The following is an 11,747-nucleotide window of genomic DNA, read 5'->3' as shown; positions in this document are numbered from 1 at the left end:
TGAAGCTAAGGGCGGGCGCAGCTCGCTCGGGCGGAGCTCGGCGCGGGAAGCTCCCGTGATCCGGCGGTAGGCGGAGGCGGGTCCGCAGTGCAGGGGACGTCGAGGGAGCGGAGCGCAAACGAGAAGCTAATGGAAAGCCAGGCTGGGGCCTGGTTCCGCCTCCACACCCAGGCGGCCACATTGGATTGGGCAACGCGGCGACGCTTCCGCCCGCCTCCCGGTGTCACGCGACCGTCTCCACCTCCCGCCCTTCCCTCTCTACCTCCCGGCCCGCGGGGCCAGTGATGAGATTTTCGGACAGGTGGGCAAGTGGCCACGGCGATCGAGATCTCGTCCACGCCCGCGACCATGGCCGAGGTGAGGGGGCGACCACACGGCTGCCGGCCGTCCCCCCAGACCCGGAAGCTTCCTCTGAAGCCCGGGGGCCGTGCGCCCAGGTGCAGGTGGGCTGGGCTGAAGGGAAGCGGGATGGTGCGCGTGGTATCTAAGCGTCCCTTCGTGTCTCCCTTTCAGTATCACGCCCAGAATAAAGCCAAGCTCATCTCTGAGACCCGGCGGAGATTCGAAGCCGAATATGTGACAGGTGGGTACCGCGTTCTCGATGTTGAGGCAGGTGTGCAGCGACGGTCCCTAACTTTGCAAAGATCTTTGCAGGTGTCTCTGGGGAAAGGCTTTAGGGACCATTTCGACCCTCACACGGATAATGCCCTACACGTTCCCAAGGTTTTCTTCTCCATACACGCCATCCACGCTGCTCCAATTGGGCAGGTGATACGCCCATTGCTTCCTAAAGGGTTAATGTAAGTTGGAAATTGGTGAGTTTCTAGCATCTCGAGTTTTGGAACTTGCAGGACACTTTCAAGGCCCACGGCACAGGTGACACTGTCCAGTGCAGTTTCTCTGCTGACCTTTCACCAGCAACAATAGAGAAAAAGAATCTGGAAACGGCCATAATGCTATTCACGTGTACTTAATTGGGAATACAAATTCCTTAGATATTTTGCCTGATTCCACTTCATACAACCCAGTATGCTACCCACGGAGTAGGCCTTCCAGTGCTGGAACAAGTTCTCTTTCATCCTACACTGCACCTAGCTAAAGCACCTATACCAAAGTCCAGAATTGATTTATTGGTTGAACATTATGTGTTCATATGGTTGGACAAATGTCCCAGATACTTGAAACTGATGGCTTAATCCTTGTATAGTGATTTTTTTAAACTTGCAGGATAATTTATTATAAGTCTGAAATGTTGAATCTTGACCCTGCCACTTAATAGCTTTGTTGTCTTTTCTAAGCCCCTGTTTCTTATCTGTGAAATATGAATAATTAGGTTAGGATAATTAACTGAAAAAACATATCTGACTGTCTAGCATGCGGTTAACCTATTGTAGGCTCTCAACGAATATTTTGTCTCAAGTCATTTTGATTGCTGTAGAAGGGGTTAAGCTTCTGCATCTTAACTTTAGGGCTCAGCAGAGGTTCTCTGCAACTTTAGAATGCCCTAGATTAAATGTCAGTGATGACCTAGAACAAATAAGGAAATGTGTTCCAGATAACCTGGTCACTAAATCTTTTCATCCTCCCTGTCAATTTCCTTTACATCCCAAACTTTGCACTAGAGAGTTGCAAAAGCACTTGATTCACTTTTAGCCCAGAGATCTCATTTAAATAATATAGCTGGTTCCAGGAAAGAGATAATTCTAAAATTGCTTTCTATAGAAATGTAATTCTTAGAGTTACATGGTGTATAGTATTTTAAGAAGTAACCCAAAACTTGACCTAATGCACTAGTGTCTTCCCAATAGTCATGTACTTATGCCCAACAAAGGAAGCAGGATATATGTATACATGTGTATGTATGTATATATGTATACATATATGTGTGTGTGTGTATATATATATATATATATATAGTCATAGAAGTTTAGCAATAGAGAAGATAGTAAGTTATCTTAGTCCAGCCTTCTCATTTTTAAAATGAAGAAAGTAAGATCTAGAGAGATTAAGTGATTTGCTCCAAATCCTTGGTCTTAGTGGCTAGGCCTGAGCTAGTTTTCTGAATTTCACCATAGTGAAAATCTTTAGGCAACACCATTGTGTTGAATTAGATCATATCACTCCCCAACTTGAAAGTCTTCAATACAATCACATTGTGTTTAGAATAAAAATCTCAATTCCTTATGGTGGCCTACAATGCAAGGCCATGCATGCTGTAGTTCTTGCCCACCCTTCCATCCTAATCTGTAACTACTCTCCTTGTTTAGTACAGATTTCACCGCTGCCCACAGTAAGTAACATATCACACATTGCAAACTAGGACACACTCACACATATACACATAACTGGAGCAAAAGTTCATTAAAGAATACTTATTCTGAAAACCTATGACTCCGTGTTGCAGTGATCCACAGTTTGAAAAACATGACCAGCCACACTGCTTCTTTTATGTTCTTCCAACAGACTGAATCTGTTTTTATCTTGGGACCTTTCCACTTCTCTTTGTTTGGAAAGCTCTTGTCCAGATAGTGTGCACAGCTAGGTCCTTTTTTTCTTTTCCATCTTGGCATAAATGTATCTGAGAGGCCTTTACTGATTATCAAATAGCCTCCCTGTCTTGTTTATTTTGTCTCCTTTACAGCTCTTACCATAACCTGTAATTATTGTGTTCATTTGTTTACTTGCTTATTGTTCATTTCCTCCGTAGAATGTATACGGGTCTGGGGCAACCTGTGGACATTAAGAGCGGGGACTGACTCACCTCTGTATACCTTGCACAGTTTTCAATATATACTCAATATAGCAATGCTTAAATACATATATAGGGAGATTAATCCAAGTCTGCATTATGAGTCGTCCTGACTCTCCACCCCTCTCCCCAAAGTCTGGCAAAGAGCAGCCCTCACAATATGTTTCATAAAGATGAGCATTCTTTCAAAGGAGAGCACTGAATGCATTAAGTATAAGGAGGGTTTTGACCTGAAATATACACATTCAGGTACATGTGAATGCATGTGAGCAGGTTATCTGAACAGGTATTGTAAATACTAATTTAATTAAAGACTTGCTCGGGAAAGAAAAATAAAAACCTGTGAAGACTTTCTCCCTTTAAAGTATGTTTCTTGAGATACTGCATCTCAAAGTAGGAAAGTAGGAAAAATGGTAAAAAGGTAGTTTTGATCTGCTTGTGTTCACCCTTTCAGGTTTCCTTTTTAGAAATTAACTCAAGTGCTTAGAGAACCTGCACTTTCCTTCTTCCTTTGTCTTTCACTTCACCCTTTCTATTTTCACTACCATTTTTTTTGTTTCAAAAGAGGCTTAAGCTGACTTGAGCAAACATGTGATGTTTTTCCTGAAGGAAAATAATTATCTGCAAATATGTCACTTTAAGCACTGGCTGTACTCCAGAAACCCTTTTGGAGGTAGGTTCTTGGGAATTCCAAGCACATTTTTGTTTCCTTAAAATTAAGTTGCCAATTATGGATAGATTTGTAGCTGGCAAAAGGAATAAAAGTGCATAATTGTTTTATGCATTACAAATGGTCCTTTTTTTCCTCCTTGTTTCTGTGAGAAATTCCATGCTGAGTCTCAAATGAGGAGCATTTCCCGTTCTCTCTTCCTCCTTCTGGTGGCCAAGGCAAGAGACTACTCTCTTGTGACAGTAATTTATTTGGTTCCTCAAATACTCATTCTGCGCTTAATTCTGGGAAGCAGTGTGTTAATAGTGGAGAAAGAAGTGAAGAAGGATAGAGCCTCTTCCTGACCTACTACAATCTAGTAGAGGTGTTAAAACAGAGCTATTAGAATTCAGGCAAATTGTATCAAGAGGAATAAGAGTGCTAAAATCATTTCCGTAGAAGTCAAAGACAAGGAAAAAAATCACACGTGGTTGGGGTGATTGGGTTAGCAAGGAGTGAGAAAAAACTTCATAAAAAAGGTGGTGTTTTTGGGGCACCTGGGTGGCTCAGTTGGTGAAGCATCTGCCTTCAGATCCCATCAGGATCCTAGGGTCCTGGGATCTAGCCCAAAGTCTGGCTCCCTTCTCACTGGAGAGCCTGCTTCTCCCTCTCCCTCTCCCTCTCCTGCTCCTCCTGCTTGTGCTCTCTGTCTCTATTTCTCTATTAAATAAATAAAATCTTGAAGAAAAAAAAAAAGGTGGTGTTTCTCATGAACTTTGGAAAATGTTTGAATTTGGCCAGGTAGAGAATATGATCCAGATGGATCAGATATTCTGAGCTAAGGCACTGTAGTGAGAAGGTACAGAACATGGTCTGGAAGCCATGGGGGGTCCACCTTGATGAACCTTAAGGAGGGTAAGCACACCCACTAAAGACAGCTGGGAATGTAGTGTAGAGAGCTTTGAACAAAAGCGATGTTTCTACTTTAGTGAGTTTGGAAAGCAGTTGAGGGGTTGGTGGGCTTTCTTATTTTAGGTTTGTTTTTTGACTTTACAAGTATATGAATTCATTTAAATGAATTTGGATGATACCAAAAAAGCCCAAAGAGTCCCCCATAAGCTTACTATCCAGAGATAGCTCTGCTAACAGTGGATGCATTTTTTCCATTTTGTTTTTGTTTTTTTAATAGGCTCCACACCCAGTGTGGAGCTCAATGCGATGCTTGAGCTCATGATCCTGGGATGGAGACCTGAGCCAAGATTAAGAGTCAGACACTTAACCAACTGAGCCAGCCAGGTGTCCTCAGTCTTTTTTTCCTATGTGTTAAAAATTTAAAGAGTAGTTAAAAGACTATTGTGTATGTAATTTTAGGGCTTGCCTTTTTTAATTGACACGATCAATTTTATTTTCCGATATTGATGATGTAAACTGTTTTACATTACTATTTAATACTTAGTTCAATAAATAAGAGATCATTTTCTTTTATCTTAAATACTCCCTATTTGGATATTTAGATTTTTTCCAGTTTTTTGTTAATATGGTTTTTTGTGCAGTAGTTTAGATTGTTTCCTTAAGATTCATGTCTAGAAGTAGAATCATTGGTTTCAAGAGTATGAATATTTTTAAGATACTTCATATATGTGTTGCCTTTTCCTGCCCAGAAGTTGCACCGAGATTCATTCCCACCAGCATGTGTGATAGTGTTAACCTCACCACAGCCTTACCCACTTGTCTTGTCGTCGTCATTCCTTAACTGAGGGTTCTTTGTTTCAGTTTGCATCTAGTTACTAGTGAGAGTAAACGTCTTTTCATGTATTTGCATCGATTTGTAGTTTAAATTTTTTTCATCACTATGGCTTCTACAGCTGGTTTGAACTTCTCTTGTTTATGTCACTTCCACTTTTTTCATGTTTTTAATATATTGAAAACTACCCAATCCTTTGTGGTTTCTTTCATTGCTGTTAAGTTAAGTAATTTTCTCTCGTCCGATAATTTCCTAGTCCTTTAATTTTTGTTTTGTCTTGATTTATTATTTTTTACAATTTGAAATATCTCATTTTAAAGATTTTATTTATTTATTTGAGAGGGGGGCAGAGAGAGAGAGAGAGAGAGAAAGAGAAGGAGCAGGGGGAGGGGCAGAGGGAGAAGCAGACTCCTCACTGAACAGGACAGGAAGCCCATAGGACCCAACTGAGCTGAAGGCAGACACTTAAACAACTGAGCCACCCAGGCGCCCCTTGAAATATCTTTTAAGTACAAACTGTATGAAACATGAATGAAGTGAATACCCATATACTTATCACTCAGCCAAAGAAGTAGAGCTTCCTGTGTACTCCTAGCCCTGCCATTCAGGGGCAGTGACTTGTCCTGCATTTGATGTTACTCATTCTCTTGCTTTTCATTAGCTTTACCACCTATGATGTATCCTTCACCAGTACTTCATTAAGTTTAGCTGTTTTTTAACTTTAAATAAAAGCTGAATATATTTTTCCATGACTTGCTTCTATTACTCAAGAGTCATTCATATTGTCAAACATAAATGGAATTGATTGCTTTTTATAGCTGTGTAGTAGTGCGGGGAATGAAAATATCAGTTGATGGATTTGGGATTGTTTCTAGATTTTGCTGTCATGTGCAATACTACTACAAACATTTTTAAATATGTCTGGTGCCTAGACTTTCTCTAGGGCAGTGGTCCTCAAAGTTGGTCCAGGAACTTTAGTTCCTTGAGACCATTTCAAGGAGCTTGAGAGGTCAAAACAACTTTTATAATAACATCAAAGTATCATTTTCCTTTTTCACTGTCATTCTCTCACAAGCATACAGTGGCATTTTCCAGAGTTCACATGGCATGTGGTGATGTCATTGCTCTGACAGCTGATAGAATGTGTGCTTGTGTGTTCTCATGTTTAAAACTTTCCTCAATTCTAATACCTAATAGAGTAACTACTGGTAAATATAACCCATATAAATAAAAAGCTCTTTGGAGTCCTCAGTTATTTTCAAGAGCATAAAAGGGGCCCTGGGATCAAGAAGTTTGAGAACTGCTGCTGCTCTAAGGTTTGCACCCAACAGTGAAATGTGTGGGTTATAGATGAGGCACATCTTCAACTCTGCTAGGTAATACTGAACTATTTCCCAAAGTGATTATACCAGTTTTCATTTTAGCCAGAAATTCGTGAGTGTCCTTGTTTTTCCACACTCTAAAATTTGGTGGTGGTAGTGGTTTTTTTTTTAATATTTGCCCATCTGATTAGGGTGTAGGGATATCTCATTTTGGTTTTAACTTGCATTTCTTTGGGTACCAATGAGATTGAGCATTTCTTCATATCTTTATGGACCATTTGGTTTCTGCTCCATGAAAATCACTTCTTCAGGCTCTTGTCCCTTTGTTCTTCCATACAAATTATAGAGTCAGTTTACCGTGTTTCTGCAAAAAAACAACTATTGTTGGGATTTCAAATGGAATTGTGTTGAATCAGAAAACCAATGCTGGGAGGCTTGACATCATCAGGGTTGTGTCTTCCTATTTAAGAACCTGGTGTAACTGCTAAACTCTTCCGTATTGAAAGATTTGTAATTTTCTCCATAAAGGTTAACTCGCTTTTGTTAAATTTATTTCTGGGTACTTACATGTTTTATTTCTGCGGTTGCTTAAATGGTATCTCTTAAGAATTTCTCTTCTAAACGATTGTTTGTGGTTAACAGAAAGTACATTTGACTTTTTTACATTAATATCCAATTGGAAAGCCTTACCAACTCTTATTAATTTCAATAATTTATCCCTAGATTAGTTTAGAATTTCTGTGTAGACCATGATATCACCTTGAAATAATGACAATTTTCTTTCTGACTTCCCAATTCTTACAACTTTAAATGCTTTCACTTTACACTGGCTGGATCCTTTAGAACACTGTTGAATTGAAGCAGTAATAAAAGCCAACTTTTCTTATTCCTGATCTGAGAAAGATAGCCTCAAACATGTCACCATCAAATATCTCTGTAGATATCCTTTATGAAAAATGAAGAAGTTTTCTTCTACTTCTGGTTTGCTAGTTTGGGGTTTTGTTTGTTGTTTTATCCTTTGTTTCAGATCTTGCATCTGGGATCATTATTGTTTCATCTTAAGTATAACCTACAGATTTTCTTTAATGTCTTTGTCTTCTCTTTTTTCCATTAAGCAATTAACCTTGAAGAATGCCTTTATTTTATTAGGCTGAAAGAGAAAAAGTGATTAGAGAAGTAGAAGAACCAGGATGATCTCTGAGACAATTTCAAGGACAGGATGATTACCAGTGACTGGAAGGAACCTCTATAGGTAAAGGGTACATAGAACAGGGATTGTCCTTACCAACTGCCTTCTCTGGAGAGGAAGAATGGAAGGAAAATGACATTTAAAGTGTAACTACACTATTGGAAGTTTTACATAAGCTCTCTAGATTATGAACCACCAAGGGATCCACTCAGGTTTTATTCATCTTTGCATCTTTAATAACCTAGCTCCATTTTGAGCTAGCATGTGGTGGGAGACCATAAATTAGCCCTCAGAGCTAATGAATTATGTGTTAGCCTCCAATAGTGACAGCTTTTAAAAGATAGGTAGATAGGCACTTGATTTTCTTAAATTTTGTTCCATCTTTAACCTTCTCAAGTTTAACCTTTTAAAATTGTCATGATCAGAATAAGAGGACAAGATTTTAGGAGTTTATCAATTTTTGTCTTTATTTTACATATCTAAAAATACCAAGCCTCTATCATAGAGAATATAAGATTGTAAGTTTTTACATATATTTATTAATCCAATTAATTAATGTGTAGTGTATTATTAATTTCAGAGGTAGAGTTCAGTGATTCATCAGTCTTAAATAATACGCAGTGCTCATTATATCAAGCTATTAAGGCTTAATGTCCATCACCTAGTTACCCCATCCCTCTATCCACCTCCCCTCCAGCAATCCTCAGTTTGTTTCTTATGATTAAGAATCTCTTATGGTTTGTCTCCCTCTCTGATTTCGTCTTGTTTTATTTTTCTCTCCCTTCTCCTATGATCCTCTGTTTTGTTTCTTAAATTCCACATGAGTGAAATCATATGATAATGGTCTTTCTCTGATTTACTTATTTCCCTTAGCATAATACCCTCTAGTTCCATCCACACCATTGAAAATGGCAAGGTTTCATTTTTTTTTTGATGGCTGAGTGGTATTCCAGTGTGTGTGTGTGTGTGTGTGTGTGTGCGCGTGTTTGCATATACACACCACATCTTCTTTATCCATTCATATAAGATTATAACTTTACATGAAGTCTTGAGTGGTAAATTGGTTATGGGGTAAAGAATTGGTAGACCTGCTTATTTTTGAATCTTTATTCTCAGTAATGACTGTTATCAGTGCCTGGCAAATATTTTTTGACTTATCTCTTTAAGTTGTTGATACCTATTCTTCCCATATGTTTATCATGAATGTTAAGTCAGATATGCAACTTTAAAGAGTCTGTTACTAGTATACTGTCACTTCTAGGATATCAGTTTGTATTTAGTCAATTGTTATTTGAAAAACTTGCATGAGAAGAGTGGTTTACAAAATCTGTGTCCTCTGGATGGTAGAGTGCATGAATGATTTTTCCTTACTGAAAATTTAATCTCTAACTAGAGTTTTGGTTTAATTTGACCTCTAGGAGGTAGAGTAGAGCTCACAGAACTTAAAATATTTCCCCGGTAGCCATTTATCAAGGAATGAAAGGACAAAAAATGGCTACATTCCAATCTAAACTATTTTTAGCTGAATTTGTGTTGACTGTAGAGACTTGGCATATATCTATAGAATTTGTTTTATATTAGTTACTTTATATTTAGTAGTTGGGCCATGATTTACATTTTTACCTTTACCATTATACTACTATATATTTACTGATATAGGACATTCATAAACAATTGTTTAAGTTTTTGTACAGGCATCCAACTCTTAATTTTGACTTGGGTCATGATCTCAGGGTTCTGAGATCAAGGCCCATGTCAGGCTCCATGCTGGGTGTGGAGCCTGCTTAGGATTCTCTCTCTTTCTCCCTCTCACTCTCTCTCAAAAAAAAAGTTAAAAATAGAACTACCCTTCAAACCAGCAATTGCACTACTAGGTACTTATCCAAAGGATAGAAAGTGCTGATTCAGAGGGCTACACATACCACAATGTTTATAGCAGCACTATCAACAATAGCCAAATTATGGAAAGAGCCCAAATATTCATTGGCTGATGAATGGATAAAGAAAAGTGGTGTGTATGTATATCTATATATGTGTGTGCGCACTGGAATATTACTCAACCATGAAAAAAGAAGGAAATCTTTTTTGCATTTGCAGCAACTTGGATGGAACTAGAGTGTATTATGCTAAGCGAAATAGACAAATAAAAATAAAATGAGATAAAACAGAGAGGGAGGCAAACCATAAGAGACTCTTAACTCTAGGGAACAAAGTGAGGTTTGCTCAAGGGGAGGTGGTTGGGGACGATGGGCTAAATGGGTGTTGAGCATTAGGAGAGCACTTGTTGGGATGAGCATTGGGTGTTATAAGTAAATGAAGAATCCTAAATTCTACTCCTGAAACTAGTACTACACTATATGTTAACTAGCTTGAATTTAAATTGAAAAAAAAGAAGCTTGGGATCCCTGGGTGGCGCAGCGGTTTGGCGCCTGCCTTTGGCCCAGGGCACGATTCCGGAGACCCGGGATCGAATCCCACATCGGGCTCCCGGTGCATGGAGCCTGCTTCTCCCTCTGCCTGTGTCTCTGCCTCTCTTTCTCTCTCTGTGACTATCATAAATAAATAAAAAAATAAAAAAATAAAAAAAAAATAAAAAGAATAAGAAAAAAAAGAAGCTTAACAAGATCTGAGCATCATGAAGGAAAAAGCAATTAGTCCCTAGGCATATTGTAATGAAAATGTGAGAACACCACAAAGGAAAAAAAAAATCAAACAATCAAAAAGAAGGGACAGATTATCTATAAAGGAACAGAAATCAGACTGATACTTGATTTCTCCTCAGCAACAGTTAATGCCAGGCAACAGGGAAATAATCTCCTGCAAGTGCCAAGGGAAATAGCTCCTCTTCTAGAATATTTAGTCAAAATTGAAGGCAGTGTTTTTTCCAGGTATGCAAAGATGACTGTCCCTAATAATGAAGTACTAGACTACATCATGAATAAGTATACAAAACCCAGAAGAAGGCAGAAAGATCAAGAAACAATAAAAAGCAAAGAAATGGGAAAGCAAATTTGTAAAGAAAAAAAATCTAAGTTAATAGTAAAAAGAATTGTGACAGTATTAGCAGGTAAAGAGATTGAAAGGACTTGTATTATTTAGAAGGAGGGTAGAGATACTAATTCTAGGTTTTGTCAGTAAAATGTGAATATTTCAAATAAGGGTAACCACTGAAATACAGAAATAGAATAATTTCCAAGCCAGTGGAGGAATGAAAAGGCGAATGAAGAAAACATCTCTCCAATAGGATGCAGGAAAGGAGGAAAAAAGCAGCACAGCAACTAGAAAACACAGAGTAAGACAGCTGAAAGAATCCCAACTTTATCAAGTTACCATAAATATAAACAGATGTATACTTAATAACAGAGCAGAATTTTAAAAATCTTAATTGCATTTGTACTTACAAGACACTAACCTAAAATAAATTAACGTAGAAAGGTTGAAAATCAGGAGATGTAAAAAAGTGTACAAAACAGGGTGTACTAACCAAAAGTGATACTGTGTTGGTTGCACTTTTGTTAGACAACATATTTAGGGTGGAAAACATTAGTACATTTAAAAATAGATTATACTGTTATTAAATGGAACCCAGAAAGGGTATAACATTTAGAACTAACAACGTAAATATCTCACAGTATAGCCTTCACATATATAAAGCAAAGGTCCTAGAATTATTAAAGAAATTCAAGAAATCCACAAACATGTTGAATGATTTTAACAAATCTCTTTCAGAAATACGCAGAGCAAGCAGGCAAGAGATTCTTAAAATTTTGTTTTGTTAAGTAAACTCTACCCCCCAACATGGGGCTCAAACTCACGAATGACCCTGAGATCAGGAGTCTCATGCTCTAGCGTTGGAGCCAGCCAGGTGCCCCAAGATTTTAGATTTTAACACAATGAACAAAGATGATCAAAGATATATATGTATGTGTATATATGAATGTATATTCTCTCCTGCCCAACAAATGAAGAATATATATATACACACACACACACACACACACACACATATACATACTTTGGAAAATATATTTGCTCTTGGAGCTTTTGCAAACATTCACCACACATTAAGTCATAAAGGAAGTCTCAAAAATTCC

General features: G+C 38.2%; 1 protein-coding gene across 2 annotated transcripts in view; it reads left to right on the top strand.

The window, feature by feature from the left end:
• Positions 1 to 49: 49 nt before the first annotated feature.
• Positions 50 to 11,747, top strand: part of MOSPD2 (motile sperm domain containing 2) — a 53,131-nt gene continuing 41,433 nt past the window's right edge. Inside the window, exons 1-2 of one of the 2 annotated variants that reach the window (XM_077888185.1) lie at positions 50 to 357; positions 514 to 583. In XM_077888185.1, the coding sequence (XP_077744311.1) occupies positions 349 to 357; positions 514 to 583 (79 nt within the window). In that variant the 5' untranslated portion in view covers positions 50 to 348. The remainder of the gene's footprint in view (positions 358 to 513; positions 584 to 11,747) is intronic. The other variant, XM_077888187.1, reaches the window with a different exon arrangement.

Source organism: Canis aureus, chromosome X, assembly GCF_053574225.1.
Source record: "Canis aureus isolate CA01 chromosome X, VMU_Caureus_v.1.0, whole genome shotgun sequence".
In the NCBI taxonomy this organism is placed as follows: Eukaryota; Metazoa; Chordata; class Mammalia; order Carnivora; family Canidae; genus Canis; species Canis aureus.
This window is presented reverse-complemented; position numbering and strand designations above follow the sequence as displayed.